General features: G+C 36.4%; 1 protein-coding gene across 1 annotated transcript; it reads right to left on the reverse strand.

The window, feature by feature from the left end:
- Positions 1 to 1,872: 1,872 nt before the first annotated feature.
- Positions 1,873 to 17,578, reverse strand: prph (peripherin). Its single transcript, XM_051912901.1, has 9 exons — positions 16,961 to 17,578; positions 12,457 to 12,517; positions 12,035 to 12,130; positions 8,471 to 8,638; positions 8,267 to 8,392; positions 7,689 to 7,909; positions 7,554 to 7,603; positions 5,677 to 5,747; positions 1,873 to 2,837 (listed from the first exon to the last, which is right to left on the reverse strand). Exons 1-9 carry the CDS (start codon positions 17,458 to 17,460, stop codon positions 2,787 to 2,789), a joined length of 1,344 nt encoding a protein of 447 aa, XP_051768861.1. The 5' UTR covers positions 17,461 to 17,578; the 3' UTR covers positions 1,873 to 2,786.
- Between the last annotated feature and the right edge of the window lie 1,014 nt (positions 17,579 to 18,592).

An 18,592-nucleotide genomic window follows, 5' to 3' on the forward strand; every position in this document is an offset into this window, starting at 1 on the left:
ACCAGTCAGCGATTGGCTCTTATTTTGAAGGCGGGACTTATTCCTCCATATTGCGCGTTACACTTTCTCCCATTCAAAACAATACGAGTGACGCGTCTTGTGTTATTCTATAGTCTTTGCTAAAGTACAGAGGTGTTGTGTGCGCTGTGTGAACATGATGCTTATTATACATTATACTTAATGTATTTAATCTCACTTTATTAACCAATGTCTTTGCTGCTTACCTTCAATGATCTAATTCAAACATACGAATGAAACTTACTTTAGATTAGATTTAGAAATAAGAGTGTTGAACTTCCTCCTCCTGTATCCTATTCTTCTATAATCCAGAATGGCAGCACAGCTGAAAGGTTTGTTTGAGCTGCGCCCTCTACTGTACAGGCGTAAATATGCACTTCCTTCAGCCTGAGGCTTATTCATTTCCCTTTTGGCGTGAAAGGGCCTAAACATCTGCCAAAAATAAAACTATAGAAGCAAGCCCTGCTCAGGTGAGAAAAAGGGTAACGCAAAAGTAATGTAACACATTACTTTTTATAAAAAGGAAAAACTAAGTAACAAAATGTACGTGTGTGTGTGTGATTGTGTGTGTTCACTTCTCACTACTCCTAATGTGTGTGCACTAACTTGGATGGGTTAAATGCAGAGGACAAATTCAGAGTACTGTGTACCATATTGTTATAGAAGGAAAACCTGTTGTTCTTGCTCTTGTTGCACAATTCATGCTGAATATAGTTACACTTTAATAAGCCATTAATATGGTACAATTCTGACTTTTTTTTTCGCTATAACGAATTTACGTCTCGCAATTCTGACTTTTTTCTCAGAAAGAATAATTTTGATATAAACTCCCAGCTGTGAGTTATAAAGGCAGAATTGCGGAATATAAACTCACAATTGCAAGAAAATATCAGAATTGTGAGCAGACTTTTTGTGATCATACAAAATGCATGTTATTGTTTATTTAGTACCGTCCTGAGTAAGACATTTTACATAAAAAATGTTTACAAATAACGACAAAAAAAAAAAAGTTTGGGAACCCTTGATTCTTAATACTATGTGTGGTTACCTGGATGATCTACAACTGTTTTTTTGTTTTGTGATGGTTGTTCATGAGTCCCTTGTTTGTTTTGAGCAGTTAAACTGAGCTGTTCTTCAGAAAAATCCTCCAGGTCCAGCAGATTCTTCAGTTTTCAAGCATTTTTTGCATATTTGAACCCTTTACAGCAGTGACTGTATGATTTTGAGATCCATCTTTTCACGCTGAGGACAACTGAGGGACTCAAACACAACTATTAAAAAAAGGTTCAAACAATGACTGATGCTCCAGAAGGAAACACGACGCATTAAGTAGTCGGGGGGTGAAAACTTTTGTACAGGATGAAGATGTCCAAATTTTCCTTATTTTGTTGAAATATCTTCTTTTTTTTTTTCAATTTAGTACTGCCCTTCGGAAGCAACAGAAGATACATGTTTCCCAGAAGACAAATTAAGTACAATTTACCTTGATCTTCAAATTCAAAAAGTTTGTCTTGTGGACTATATGTAAACATCTTTATACAGTACTAAATAAAAAATAACATGCATTTTGTATGATCTCTCTTATTTTGTAAAAAATTACATTTTCACAGATTCTGAAAGTGGTTCCCATACTTTTTCATGCAACTGTAAATCTGATGTGAGAGGGCATTCATGTCCAATTTCCTACTAGGAAACTCGTAATCACGGTAATTCTGATAGCATGTGAAGGCAGCCTTAATCCAGTGTTTCTCAATCCTGGTTCTGAGGACCCACAGCACTGCACATTTTGTTTTATATTTCTTATCACGTGTCAAATCTCACTTTCAAATGCTCCATTAGAGACAACAAACCGAATCGGTTTACATTTACTTTTATTTGAAGATTATATTAATGTGAACTCATTAAATATTGTTTTTGGAGTTTCTAAAGCCTTGCTCAGACTGTCAGTCCAAATCCGATTATTTGTGTATCCGACTGGAATCTGATCTAAAAATTTTAATGTCCACACTGTGTATCGCAAGTGTTCAGATCCGATTTGTGTGTCCATGGCGCTTTTTTGTTATCCGGAACATCTGCATTGGTTTCTATGGCAATGACATTGCGTTCGTTGGTATACACCAAAAACAACAACAACAACCACAACATGGAGGGGTTTGCAATACAGATGTTGTCTTATTTACATCATGAAAATGTGTAGCCGCCGACGCTGGACTACTGCGTTATGATGATGCAATGGCAGAAACATACGGTCTCAAAACATTTCTGCTCGTCCGGCACTTTGCAACAACACAGCCTTGTTTCTGCAGCAACTTTTAGCATGTTTCTTGTAACAACGTCTGACGTTTATGTTTTACATTGCGTGAGAAAGTCGCATAAACCACGTGAAATCCGATCAGAGCGGTCAGACTGAAATGGATTTCCAGAAATGCGATTTGAATGGGATTCCAAACCACATATGAATGTAGAAATCACATTTCATGTGGTTTTTTGCTGTTCAGATCGGATAGGATACGCACAAAAATCGGATTTGGACTGACAGTCGTAAGGCAGTCGTGTTATGCTCATATATGTTAATAATAGCACCATCATATACACAATACTGAGTCAAACATTTGCTGATTATTCACTACACTACTAGCATCACTGTAAACAACATGTGTGCCTAAATTTTACTCTTAGAGCCCCTTTAAAATTGCAACACACAATTAATAACTCAAGCATTTATTTATCTGCACGCTCTAATCTCTGTCAGACACTCCTTGACCATGTCAATCATTCTTCTCATCTCTGTTCTTTTCCTTTGTAGACTCTTTCACCACCTGAGCAATGAACAAAAGAATCAGTCAGATGTTTGCCACAAATATACATTTAACAAACAAACCAAAAACATTTAGTGCCATTTAATGTAGAGGTATAACATTTAACATTGCTATTATGTCTCTTTTATTGTTCTTACAAAAAAGAAGAAAACTTGAAGTTCATTTTATGAAGTATACTTAAGTAATGTTCAAGTATATTTGTAAGTATACTTTATGTAGTAAGTATACTAGTATGAATGTACTAGTGGTAAACTTGTAAGTGTACTATTTAAATACTGCTTGGGACTAAATTGGCCCAATTGAAGCATATGTTTAAGTGTACTATAAGTGAAACGATAGTAAACTTTAAGTGCACAACTAGTTCACAGCTACGTTTCTCATTTTTACTGCATCTGTACTACAAGTGAACTTATATGTATACTATAGTAGTTTACTATTTAAATACTAGTAGTACATTTTTTTAGTATATGACAGTACACTTTGAAGTATAGTCTCAGTAAACTACTAGTTTAGTGCAAGTATACTTGTAAGTTTTCTTTAAGTGAACATAACATCACACTTATAGTTTACTTTTTATATATAATTTTTGCACTTAAGTATACTGCTCAATTCCTATTCAGGTATTATTTTTTTATATTTGAAATATACCTTTAACTGTACTTTAACTCTTTCCATTTTAAAAACATTTTATTCTAGTTTCATGAATCATTTTTTTATCTACACTTAAATGTGGGTAAGCTTTGTTTAAAAAACAAAAACAAAAAAAAAAACATTTTAAATAAAAAGCTGAAAAAATTGCATTTTTGTCAAAGACTATGTCCGGATAGGATTCCGAATGATGATCAAAACACAGATGGAGTAGACTGAGTCCATCAACACCCCCAAAGCTTCACAGTCATTTCCTTTTCATGGGTTCAACATTTCATTCAGTAACGTTAGGCAGTTTTGATTTATATGCTGTTTAATGTTTGATGATTGTGTTATTTTTAGGGCTGGGAGTTTAACGCGTTAATTACATTAATTAATTACAGAAAAAAATAACGTGTTAATTTTTTTAACACAATTAATGCACTTGCCCCGCCCCCAGGTCATCTGTGTAATGTTGGAGTAGTTCAGTTAGCTATTTAACATGAAGCACATACGGCTGAACAAATAAACACTTTTTACTAGTTCTTTGCCATTCACTCCACAGCGCATGCGCACACAGCAGACCAAAACATAACCCCCTCGTAACCCCGAAAAACCTAGTGGTAGAACACAACATTCAACATTGATTGAATCTTTCAACCCCACCATTTGCCTGGGGATGGTAGAGTGCGGCACGGAAATGCTTAATTCCTTTACTGCACAGGAAGGTGGAGAAGTCTGCGGCCCATTGTCAGTGATGGCACGGCGCATGCCCCAGCGAGCGAACAGACTCTCCAGTATCTGAGTGACAGCACTTGACATGCGTCGTAAAAAAAAATGCCATAGTAACTGCCTCAAGTGAACTATAAAAAATGAAATGAACGTCATGTCTGAAAGCTGTAGTCATTTTTTATTGGTTAAAATGAATGGAGAATATCTCATATTTTTCGATGGGTGCTGAGCACCTATATAGCCTATAGTTCATGATAGGCTATGGTTAACAAGTTTGTGAATATTTTTAATAAAAAATAAAAAAACAAAATAAAAGTGATACATCTGTCATACAGCGCCATTGTGCCTGTGTGACGCTTCGCCCCCCACATAAATAATAATAAATGTGCACATAGGCTATTGTGAATTAAATGAATTAACTTAGTTACCTAGCTTTCTTGGTAGCCTTCAGTAAATTAACTTCTCTAAGAAAATGATTAATAAAACATCAGTTGACCATATGTTTACTTTCAATTTCATATTTCCATATTGATAAAAAAAAAAAATCAACATATAGTTAAAATTAAAATTCAGTCATCATTTACTCAACCTCATGGTACAAAAGTTTGTGTAATAAATTCTGTTGAATCAAATAAAATATTTCTTACTTAATCTACTTTTTGTAATGTCTATTTGATTCTTTACATAAAAATGACTTCAAATGATCTTTTGGGGATAATTTCTCAGCCAAATTTGATGTACGATAAATTTGCGAAAAATTAGATTAATTAATCGCCACATCATGTAATTAATTAGATTAAAAATTTTAATCGCCTCCCAGCCCTAGTTATTTTACATTTGCGTGAGCAATCTTCGATCATTGTTTCAGCTTCTTCTTCTCCTGCGTTTTGATCTGAAGATTCTGTAATCTTTCAGAAGCGCCCCCTACTGTATAATGGTGAAAACACCGATAGCCTGAAAAATTCAGTCAGTGGTGGGCAAAGAGTAGATTTGAAGTAAATTCCTATGTACCCTACAAGTAGACTAGCCTACACAAAAATTCACTCAGAATTAGGAACATATCTTTTTTCTTTACAAATATTTTCAAACAACGTAAGTTTATAAGTCAGTATGTAAAACTATGTGAAAAAAGTATTTAATAGGCTACTCAATCAAAAGATTAAACACAATTACAACCTAGGTATACTTAGAATACTTAATTATACTTTCAAGTATATCTCAATCAAAAGACTGAGTACAAGTATAGGCCAATTATACTTTACTTTACTATAAATAGACTTTTCTGTCAGTATAAGGCAAGTGCAATTTTTAAGTATATTACTGAGAAGTACATAATGTACATTTCTGAGAAGTATATAAAAAGTAGACTGAAAGTATACTTTCTTATTTTTAGATTAAAAGAAGAATACTAATAGCACACTTGAATACATTTCTTTTTTGTAAGTGTAGAATCACTGGATCTGGTGTTGGAGTGTCTCACCTCCCCATCACGAATCTCCACGGTCTTGATTACGACTTTCTTAGGTCCAGTATCAGAAAATTGACCGTAATCTGTTTAAAGACATCATACAACAAATATGATGCAAAGATGGAGTAAAAGAACTTATGATTTAGTAGTACAGAGAATTTAAAAATGTTACAGATGGGCACAGATGAATCATGAATGTGTTTTGAAAATGGTTACATGATTTGAGTGCAGATCTGGAAACAATTGTCTTCTGAAGTAATCTAACTGGTTTTAAGTGAAAACTGATCAAAAGGTAATTGCTATTATTTGGCACGATCATGATTTTAAGATTGATTATACTTCCTATATAGCACTTGATGCATGCAGAGATGGTGCTAGGAAGTGTAATCAAGCTTGACATTGTGATCGTAATAAATCACATCATGATTTATAGTGAAAAGGAGTAGATTTTCATCCATAGATAGCTTCTGAATTCATGGATTACTTTTATGCTGCCTTTTTGTGCTCTTTGAAACTTTGAAAATTACTTAACTGCAGTTCATTACTAATTACAAATTACATGACAAAAATTCAGTAATCACATTTTATGGTAACTTGGGATACGTTTACACGACAACGATGTTCTAAAAACGGAAAAGTTTTTTCTTTGTACAGAAAAAACTGCCTAAACAGAACAGTCCGTAACACATGCAAGCTACAGTGACAATGGAGGCCTATATAGACGACAGATTGTTAGAAAGTACAGGTTACAGGAAAGTACAGGTTACAGGTTAGAAAGTACCCTCATTTGTACAACTCTAGCATGAAAGAATACAAGGGTGTTTCCATGGGTTGTAACTCGTGCCGAGAGATTGCTCAAAACTGCACATACGTCAATTGCCTGTATATGTGTACGAGTCAAATGAAGTAGGCTGTGTGTTCGACTGCACGTACACTAGCGTATGCGTAAACAAAAACGAAGTAAGCCCAGGGCTTTACAGAGAGCACGCGACGCATGCCTAACACATGCCTCTTCACCTTGTTTTTACAATTTAAGGCATTTTGATATTCTTCTCATTTCCCTATGGCGGCTAATAAATCGTAAGTCTCGCACATTCACAGAAAACACCTTACTTCCACGTTGAAAAAATAAGGCGGATAGACTAAACACATAATAAGCATGTGCATCCCATCACCGTTTTCACAGATTCGAATTTTTGCAGTTTTCACATAGAGACGACAATGGTATCGTTTTTTAAAACTTGTACTTTGAAACCCTTTTTCAAAATATTGTGTTTTCAGGCCACCAAACGCCGTTGTCATGTAAATGAATGGCCAAAAGGCATAAAAGGTTTTCCATTTTTAGAAAGCGGTGTTGTGTAAACAGCCCCTTAATCTGACTACTTTTGGTTACATTGTGGATTACATCTCTTCTTTATTGGATGCCACATACATTAAAATAGGATAATCTTGTACTATTATGACATAGAAATATAAAAAAGAAAGAAAATATTCCATTATTTGTTAGAAATGCCTCACAAAACACATGTATTGCTGGTTGAACGCTAGGTGGTGCTGTGGGCTCATTTTTGCTGCTCAATTGCCAAAACACAATAAGGCAAGACAGCTTGACTATAAACTTTTGAGTACAATTTTTTTAATTTATTTTGCCTAAAAATTGAAATGAAGTGTAAATGTAATTAAAACCATTTATAAACATCAAAAATGTATGTGCAAAGTTAGTATTTCAAATAAAAACACTAATACTGATATAGCTATTGCTACAAACCTGGCTGGTTTGTACGTCCAATCCTACAACTTCCTTTTTTCCTTTCTTTTTTTTTTACTTTTTAGGGTTAAATAATAAAAAGCACTCCTGGACATTCTTTTATAAGTTATGATAGACTCACCACCACCGTGTCCACTCATTGAAGGCATTTTCATGATAGGAACCACAATTCTGAAAGGTGAAGTTCAAAGGTCATCAGTTACCAGGAGTAAGACATGCAGAAACCTGTTGAATGGCTCAACAGAATCTCTCCTACCGGTTTTCCTCTCCCTCCAGAAGTTTCCTGTAGGTGGCAATCTCGATGTCCAGGGCCATCTTGACGTTGAGCAGATCCTGATATTCCCGCAGATGGCGTGACATCTCCTCTTTCAGGTGCCGTATCTCCTCTTCTAGACGCGCCGCAGCATCTTGATAATTTCCGGTCTCTGCAGAAAACTGCTCTTCCATTTCTCTCATTTGCCTCAGTAGAGCCTCATTCTACCATCACAAACACACACAAATAATTAGCTGTCTAAATAATTGAATACCATAGACTTGTATTGTTTTTATACAAAGCTAACTATAACAGGGCCGTAACCACCATAGTCACTGTGGGGGACAAATCCCCACAAAATTTTAAATTGCCAAAAAGTTACATTTTTAGGCTGGTCTGGCTCAGTGGTCTAATAGATTGAGATGGCCAATCAGATCAAAGAAGTCAGGCCTTACTCTTCACAGAAGACGAGAACGCATCCCAATGTGACGCTTTAGTTTTAACAGTGAGTACGTTTACATGCAACGTTTAAGACATGGTTATGGCCTTGAACTATAATGACTACAGAAATGTGTATGTACAGTGTTCTTGAGAGAATCAATGTCGCAGTTCTGGGTTTGAATTTGCCTCCTCAGGTCATTGGTCTCTTGTTTAGCCTGTCTCATGGCCTCAGCATTGCGCTTGGCTGAATCGGTCAGGTCTGCAAACTAACAGAGAAAACACAAAGATGATCAGTAGTATGTATTGCAGTATTGAACTTCTTGACATACCGTGGTGTCACTCACCTTGGACTTGTACCACTCCTCAGATTCCTGCATGTTTTTGGAGGCAATGCTCTCATACTGAGCTCTGATGTCTCGAAGTGCTGCGGTCAGATCAGGGCGGCTGGATGTCTCCATCACCTCCATCTTCATCTGCTGATTCTGAACACTCACCTGTACATCCTGAATTTCCTACATATTTTAAAAAACACATGCAATTATTTAAATGTTTGTGTTTTTATTTTAAAAGAAAAAAGTATATATTTTTGGTATCTTGAGCCTACAAAACTTAACATTGAAAAAAAGTAAAAACTATATGAAAAAATTGTATCATGAGGATAAAATGTTAGGGTAAAAATGGGTAGGATTAACAATGGAAAAATATATTTGTCATTACATTTTGTGAGGATAAGCTTCTTCTATTCCTATATATATATATATATATATATGTATATATATATATATATATATATATATATATATATATATATGTATATATATATATATATATATACAAATCTACAGTATTTCTCTCAGATCTTAAACAGTGACTTGGAATTACCAAATGAAGTACATTTTTTAAAGCACTTATTTTTTTCTGTAAAAAATATTTTATGAAATAATTACTATACTGTTACATAAAGAGGACTTAAAAATACCCTTAAAATGACACTTTTACAAACTAAAAAGTTGGCCAATTTAGTTTCAAGAAATGTTAAAACAGTACACTTACAAGTACACTGTAAAACCAAACAGTAAATTAATAAAGGGGTCATGAATTGAGAAATCAACTTTTCCTTGAGCTTTTGAAGTAAAAGAGGTCATCGTACTATAAGAATATCCTGTAAGTTTCAGAACTGGAAACTTCCTTGTTAGTCAAGGTTAGTTATTGTCGACGTTGGCGATAATGTCGACTAATCGTTTCAGCCCTATTAGCCAATTTACACTGAAGTCTCACAGCAGATGAAATGAGTTAGTTTCACTCAAATAACAATGAAAGTTCATTGTACTTAATAGAAAAAAGTTGCGTGAACTCAAAATTTGATTGTAGTAAACTGAACTTAATATGAATGAGTTGCAGCAGATTTCTAATTCCCAGCAAGCTTTACGCCAGACTGTATAAGGAAAATAAATGTTGAAATGAAGTGTTGTTTTGTGTGTTTTTGCACAATATTAACATAGAGAGACATAAGATAGTGTTTAATGTTGTGTTATGTTTATGTTAGTGTAGGGTTATCATTGAGGTGAAGAGAGCCTGTGGTTAGGTTGAGGATTGTTAATGAGAGGCACTTGTGCACCACACTAGCTTTGCTCCACTTCCACGGCCCTCGGCCCCGCCCCACTTGTCACAAAAATTTAAGTTCTACTTACTTTAAAAAAACAAGTTAGTTTACTTAAATGTTTTGAGTATTCTGAACTCATTGAGTTTTACAGTGCTCCAGTCATCATTGCTATGTTCTAGTGTTAGTTTTTGCTTAGTTTGCTTAGTTAGTTATGTAACTTTATTACTTTGAGTTTGATGAACTTAAAACCATGTAAGGCAATCGGTTTCCTCAAACCATTTAAGTACCTACATATTTGTTACCTGAATTCAAACTGAATGAGTGAAATAAACTTAATCTAAAAGATTAAAATATTTTAAATTCACTGTTTGAAAGTTAGTAGGGCCGGGTCCAACAACAAACGCCTAACCAATCAGCATCAGGGGGCGTATGACGGTCGAGGAGAGAGAACGAGCAAGAGGGAGATTTGAAAATAAGGGGGAAAAAAACTGCAGAACGAGAAATGGGACACAATACAAAAGAGTTCAAAAGAATATCACTAGAATGAAGGTTTATGACTGGGAAAGCGCTTTAGGACCGCGTTTATATTAGAAAAGCTTTCCAGCGCTGGAGAGAGCTAATAGGGAAGGCGTGAAAACTGCTTTGATCCCGCTTCTCATGTGAGTACACTGGGTTTTGATTGTCTGGAGCTGCTGTGCTGTTTGCGACTAACAACGAACACTTTGTATTTACTCATGTGTACTATATGTTCATTTTTTGTGCTTCCTTGTTGTTTGTTCATCAACTGCGCTTTATTTTTCATGAAGCATTTTGTTGCGCGTCAGCTGTGATAAACAGACATCCACTCGCATTGCATTTGCAACAGAGGCCAGATAGTGAGAGCTGTGCAGGTAAACCACTTCACACTGATGACCCCTAGAAAATGAGGCGTTTAGCGTCATAGGTAGTGCATTCGCCTCGCATGCCAGTAGTGGTTGGGCCAGGGTTTGAGACCGACGCAGAGCAGGGTGGTTAGAATTGGAATTGGAGTTTAAAGAGAGGGGTGGGTTTGTTTGGGCTGATTTCAAATAACAACAATGTCCAACAGCGTAGTTCAAATACCACTTACTGCACCTTTAAGTTTACTCTAATGATTGACTAAACCAACACTAAAATATAAGTGCATTTAACCTAATGTATATGAGTTTACAGGACTCACACTTATTGGTTTTAAAACTTAAATGGTTTAAGGCAATCGGTTTCCTCAAATGGGAAACTTATCGGGTTTTACAGTGTACTAGTACATTGATTTTAGTACTTACTACATAAAGTAGGTTATACTTGGAAAATAAACTTTTCTTACTTTTACTTTATAAAATGAAACTAACTTATACTACTTTTTTGTAATGGAATATGCAGGATTTTCATGTATGTGTGTGTGTTTGTGTTACTTGAGAGTAAGAAACAACATGGCCATGATATTGATGTTGTATGTTATTACTTATTTGTCACTGAAACATGCCGTTTTTGAGATTTTGGTATTTCACCATTAAATTAGATTGGAGCTGTACTTGCATGACTGAAAGTGCAAGAGTTTTTTTATACAGTGTGTATTTTAACATTTTTCTTGATGCAATGTCTTGCCCTATTCATAGTTTCCAGTCATGTGACTGGCTCTGAGACCTGAAGGGCAAAACATCCATAGAACTGCAGCACAAGCCTGTCAGTTTTCCATCTCAAAGGAAGAAAAAAAAAAAAGACAAAAAGTGTCTTAATGTACTAAAACAGTGATACTAAAAAATCTAATTCACCATACACCTTATTAATGATGAATATTATATATACAGGCATTCAGATGAGCCCAGAATATAAACAGTTTTCTTGATAATGGTTTTCTATGTAAAAACGTGAGAAACACTGAGTGTTGCGTTTATATCCAAGGTTCATCTGTTTGCCTATGTACATTATGCATCATCAATAAAGTGTGTATATTGAATTTGGTCTTTTTATATCACTGTCTAACTACATTAGTACTTGAATCAAACCAGGGAAATAATGACTGGCAGGCAGTGGAAGAAAGCTTTTTTTTGTCCTCCAGTGTGACGTCATGTAAAAACTATGAATACATTTTTGTCACTGTGATAGAATTTTTACGTGTTCTTACAAACTGAAAATCAATGTTATTTTCAATAGTCAATGATAACAGAAATAATTTGACAAATATAAGTTTCAAAGCAAGCACACAAAAAGATATCATCATAAAAGTAGGCCAGTGATTGACTTTCACATTCTCTAGTTCATCATTAATTATCTATTTGTCCCTCACCTCATCATGCATCTTCTTGAGGAACTCAATCTCATCCATCAGAGACTCAATCTTCCTCTCCAGCTCCAGACGGGCAAGTGTAGCATTATCCACATCCTTCATATACACACACAGTCAGACAGTCAAGATGTAGTCAAGACTAAATATATAAATAGCCCCACAGGTATCGATTTTTTACTCGTTGCATCGATACATCATATCGATCTATATCGATGTATTGTTACACCCCTACTAGGTACAACCCTTTTGGACCATGCAACTTTGGACCATGCAACTCAAACTAGCAAAAGTGGACATTTTTTATTCAGTGGTGGAAACAAGCTTCCGTTACATTGTGACAGGCGTGTAGACTTTTTATACCCAGAGAGATAGCATTTGGTGGAAGTGTATACTGTGAGATATACTTTCCATTATCACTTTACCTTACGAAAGAGAGTCAGATTATTTTCAGCTTCCTGTCTTTTCTGCATCTCTTCATTCAAACTGCAAACAATTAAGAGAAAATATAAGTCCACTTCAATAATAATAAAAAAAAAAATCCTGTTGGGAGTAACAGAAAATTAAATTATTCATTAGTGTGCTGTTACAATCCCTCACACGCTTTTGTGCACTTTTTAAAAACTTGGCTTTAATCTTGTAATCTATTTTTTATTTGATACTGGGTTAAGTGAGAGTGGGAGAAGCATTTGTGTTTTGTGATATTCTTTGAAGTCTTTAGTTATACATTTAGTTATACCTCAAGAGACTAAAGTCTTTAAAGACTGTATGTCTGAAGTGAAGGTCATAATATAAATATCAAATCTTACCTGGCAGAGAGTCAGACAGCCTATTAGCTGATTAGCTTAAAAGCATCTGAGATGACATTAGTACCGATTGGGTGAAATGTTCTTATGGCAAACTTAATAAGCGAATCATAGCGTAAGCCAAACACGTAGAGGGAGTCCTACTACTGCTGTATCCAATAAAATACAGCAGCTTCAAAGGGCTTTAAACGATACCAGACGAGGAATAAGGGTCTTATCTAGCGAAACGATCGGTCATTTTCTAAAAAAAATCAAAATGTATATGCTTTATAAACACAAATGATCGCATCACAAGTGCTTCCACAAGAACGTGATTCCGTATTCTTCAAAAAAGTTACGCTGTATGTCCTACGCCTTCCCTATTCAACTTACGGAAAAAACGGAACTGGCGCCACAATCGTTCCGGCGCTAGATAAGACCCTTATTCCTCGTCTGGTATCGTTTAAAGCCCTTTGAAGCTGCACTGAAACTGTAATTTTGACCTTCAACCTTTTGGAGACCATTGAAGTCCACTATAAGGAGAAAAATCCTGGAATGTTTTCATCAAAAACCTTAATTTCTTTTCGACTGAAGAAAGAAGGACATGGACATCTTGGATGACATGGAGGTGAGTAAATTATCAGGAATTTTTTATTTTAAGTTTGACTAATCCTTTAAATGTTGAATGATATTAAAGGTGCAGTGTGTAAATTTTAGCGGAATCTAGCGGTGAGGTTGCAAATTGCAATATAGAGAAGCTACGGTGGCCAACACAGGACAAACATGTCATCGTAAGAGACAGCAGAAAGTAGCCAGACAAGCAAACATGCTCTGTAGTGCAGTTTGTCTGTTTAGGGCTACAGTAGAAACATGCCGGCACAAAATGGCAACTTAAAGGGAGGAGACTGGAAAAGCGTAGCGTCAGATCACAGTCCAAATGAATACTCGATCGTCCACCGGAAGCTAGCTATTTGAATTCATAAAGTTGCAGAAATGCATTGCTTCGCTTCAGAAAGCATTTATTAACCCCCTGGAGCCATATGGATTACTTTTTTCATGGATGGGTGCATTATTTTTGGCTTCAAAACGTGGCCCCCCATTCACAACCATTATAAACCTTGGCGGACTAAGGATATTTTTAAATATATCTCCGATTGTGTTCGTCTGAAAAAAGGTACATATACACCTAGGATGGCTTGAGGGTGAGTAAATCATGGGATAATTTTCCATTTTTGGGTGAACTATCCCTTTAACATGTAAGCGGACCCATGGTGTATGTAGATAGAAATGGCTCATTCTAAAGGTAATAAAAACATAACGGTTCATTATGTAAGGTCTTTATACACCACTGAAAACATAGTTATGTATATTATATTGCATTTGATTTCTGTCAGTAGATCCTCCTAAAATGTACACATTGCACCTTTGAATGTTGAATTTCAAAATAACTAGCTGATGTTCAATTACAAAATAAAATATATATATATGTAACGGAGGCCAGCTAGTAGTCACTGTGCGAGTAAACCTCACTCCTCTGATCTCAGGAGATGCTCTAGCGACTGACGCTAGAGGTTGCAGCCTTTAGCCTCCTCGTTGGAGCATCCGACTCCCACGCTGGAGGCCCGCGCAGAGCGGGGCGAGTAGGACCTGGGTAGAGGGGTTACATTGGTGCCGTGACCCAGGTGGGAGTGAGGTTTAGGGGGGTGAGTGTAACGGAGGCCAGCTAGTAGTCACTGTGCGAGTAAACCTCACTCCTCTGATCTCAGGAGATGTTCTAGCGACTGACGCTAGAGGTTGCAGCCTTTAGCCTCCTCGTTGGAGCATCCGACTCCCACGCTGGAGACCCGGGTTCAAGGCCTGCACAGAGGGCTTATATATATATATATATATATATATATATAACTTTCCCTTCAGATTGATACACCTCATCGAAGATTTTTTATTATTATTTTATTGCAAGAAAAATGACAATAGTGTTAATCTTTTAGGATCTTAAACATTTTCAAGCATATACATATGTCAAATATGCAGACTTATTCTAGCACAATGTAACAATCCCAAATCAGACAAAAGCAGGAACAAAACGAAACAAGAAAAAAAAAAAATAATAAACAAAATAAACTTAACATTTACGGTAGATCTCGTCATATCTCTTCAAAAAAAAAAGTACATTTTTTATTATTAATTATTCTTAGTTATTTGATTAAATGTTCTACTTCGCATAAGAACTCTATAAAAATAGGTATTTTAGTTTAAGAAATCTTTGTGAAAATAAAATGTTGCCACAAAAATAAGAAAGTTGACAAAGCGATGTTATTTTTTATTCTGTTTTACACAAAAAACACGATTCTGTCATGGCGACATCATGTGGCCAACATGTGAACGTGACGTGTGATGACTGGAACTCACTGAGGTTTGAAGTGGGACAATTAATGTGGGATATTCCCAAGTCTAACTTCGTTTGGAACGCAGCATAAAGACATATAGAGATCAGTGGTTCCGTTGTGTGACACTTCCTCGAGCATTATTTCTGGGATTGGTTTATTTAATTTCGAAAACGAAAACACGCTAAAAGTGGATTCACAATAACCCGCGTGAAGATCTTAACATCTCAGATGTCTTCAGTGTGCACACGGTTTGATCTCATATTTTGTCATATTTGTTGTTTTACTTTCTCCTCCGAATGTTTTGAAGAGGCACTTACCTTTTCTCCCCGGGGAAATCGCATGAAACGCTTTCATTCTGTACTGAGGCTCAGCCCTGTCTACAACCTGCTGATGTGATTATATAGGCTGAGATTCGCGCACGCTCTCAATTTTTGTACGGTGTGAAACGAGCGTTAAGACAAAGTTCAAAAAGTGGTGAGATTAAAGTAAAAAGTGTTTTAGGCAGTAATGAGTGGCACATCTGTGTGAGTTTTTTTGTTTTCGCAGTACACGCATGAAATTAGGTCCTTCGTGATATGAAGCCAGGCTAAGTGTGTATATGGAGCATTTTTAGCCAGTCTAAACCGCAGTATAGATGATGATGGGTGGATCCCTGCTGCAGTTTCTTTGTCTCCGTGTTACTGTCATTCGGTGCCACGCCCATGTATCATGAACATCATTATACAGACATAAGGTTATTTTAAAAGGTCTGATCTTAATTTCTCCAACCACAATTACCTCTGTAGCCTAATGATATCTGCAAAGTTCAGATGTTCTCAAAGCTCTTTTCTATTATACCAACTCCTCTGTATCAAAATAAACATATTCAGAGACATCCTGAGCAAATAAAAAGAACGTACAGGTAATTTTCTGCCAGGACGTCCAGTGGGCTACTTTTACGGAAATTTCAGTTAACTCTAAAACACAACACAACGCAATGTAATTCAAAATGCAGGTAAAACGCCTGTAAAATTTCTTTATATTTATAAAGTACATTGTGCACCTTTTTTTTATTATTTCTTTTTTCCTTTCTTTTTTTACACCTTTTTTATACCTATTATAGGTGTAAAAAAGATACCTATTATACCTATTAATAAATAAATGGATATTATAAATAATTATGATGTTAATTAAACAAAAGCTTCAGAATCATGTGATACAACAGGTATCATTACAACAGAAGTTGTATATATCATCTGCTCAAAATATCCTCCCACATTTAGAAATGTCTGTACATCCACTTTTCAAATTACTTACTTGACACTCGATCTTTGTCACATTTAACTTTACCAGTTTTAACCCATCCAATTTTCTCTTAATGGGTGTCAGTTCACCCCCCCCCCCCCCCCCCCCCCCAAAAAAAAAAAACAAAAAATCTGTCATTATTCACTCATCCTCATGTCGTTCCAAACCTCTCTTTCTTCAGCCAAACACATATATTTTGCCATTTTTTTTGTAACTACAATAAACATACAAATAACATTTTTCAAAGTATCTTCTTTTGCATTCCAAAGAACTGCATAAATGTTTGGAACGACATGAGGGTGAGAAAATCATGGCAAAAGATTAATTTTCGGGTGAACCATCCACTAATACACTGGCCAGTGTCAAACTAGAAATATTAACAATGCAAAAAGGATAAAAACGAATTGTTTTCTTCTTCTATAAGGACCTGTTATCTGTAAATGCATACACGCCCCACCAGCCATCACACACACCTCTGCTTGAGCAGGGCCACATCTTCGGCCAGGTTGTCTCTCTCCACCTGCATCTGGTCTCGATTGTTGCCCATCAGTTCCAGCTGTCTGCGCAGCTCTCTCATCTCCTGCTGGCACAGCTCATTGACGCGGCCTGACGGCCCTTGCTGCTGCTCCTTCTCCTTGTACTGACCCAACTCCAGAGTCAGCCTCGAGTTCTGCTGCTCCAAATAGCGCACCTTCTCTATGAAGCTGGCGAAGCGATCATTGAGTTCCTGTAGTTCTCTTTTCTCATTGCTGCGCGTGGTCAGGAACTCCTGGTTGACGGCCTCTGCCAGTGAGAAGTCCACTTTATCATAAGAGAGACGGGGGGCTGGACCGCTGGAGCGACTCCTGAAGTCCACAGTGCGGGTGGGTATGGAGGAAGAGATGTAGCGGCCTCCTACACGACTGGACACAGGGCTATAGACGGGCGGCCCAAAAGTGCGGTGATAAGAGGTGCGATATGAGGAGTGACTCATGATTTTGCCTCTAATCCTTGTACTTTTGTGGAATGATTAACTTGTGTATCTTCCTCTTCTTCTGGTCCGTGTGTCTGTAGTTTTGAACAAAGCTGAGTCACGGCAGGATGTGAGACTGAGGCTTTTATACATGAAGCTGGTCAGTTCATCTGAGCTCCACCCAGCCCAGCCCATTCCCAGTCTCCAGAGCCCCTGATCTCATCTTCTCTCATGTATCCATCATTCATCCACACGGACACTCCCTCCCAGGCACAACCTGGGCACTTCTCTGAGGCACTGAAAATGAACAGCTTTGTATGCAGTTATTTCAGTTATAATAACAATAACAATTTTATAATAAAATAACAGAACTGAAAGAGGCATTTTTCAGTCAAATGCAAATGGATGAATACATTTCATTTTTGCATAAAAATGTAGTGCGCTGGGATACAGATTTACTTCTTAAACATCTGCTGATTCCAGGACTTGCCATAACATCCACGGCCGCGGCTAGATAAACAAACAAAAAAGCTTCCTGAAATCTCAAAGATTTTTTTTTTACAACCAAGCACAGCATTTCCTAACATTTCCTGGTCGAAATGTTGCATTTGGTTGCAATCATAATTTTCTGGAGCTTTCACTTCGGAGTTATCTTTTCTGAATAATTCAGTGACCCATTTATAAATTGTAACGATGTTCTTGTGGTTGTTTTGGGTGGGTTTGCATGTGTTCTAGTTCTGTTTCCTGTGTTTGAGTTCATTGCCATGGTTTCTTATTGATTTGAATATGATTTGCACCTGATGTTCATTTCGTTGATTAGTTTACCTTTGTATTTGTTCAGTTCATGGTCCGTTCTCACACGTTTCACCAGTTGTTCTGTTCATGCTTTTTGAGTAGAAGTTTCCTGAGTATTTTGTGCGCGAGTTGAAGTTTAATAAAACTGTAACTGCTGCTCTTGTCTTTGCCTCAACTGTGTGTGATATAAATACAATGACTTGCTTCTTTCTTGAATAAATCAAATTCTTGAACATGACTTGCCACTAGCTACTGGCAGCTTTAGTTTCATATATAAATAATTTCACTTTTCAATTATTTTATATTTTTTAGTGGCACAAATCGAAACTGAGGGGACACAAATCAGGTCTGAGGGGGC

The sequence above is a fragment of the Ctenopharyngodon idella genome, chromosome 11, assembly GCF_019924925.1.
Source record: "Ctenopharyngodon idella isolate HZGC_01 chromosome 11, HZGC01, whole genome shotgun sequence".
NCBI lineage: Eukaryota > Metazoa > Chordata > Actinopteri > Cypriniformes > Xenocyprididae > Ctenopharyngodon > Ctenopharyngodon idella.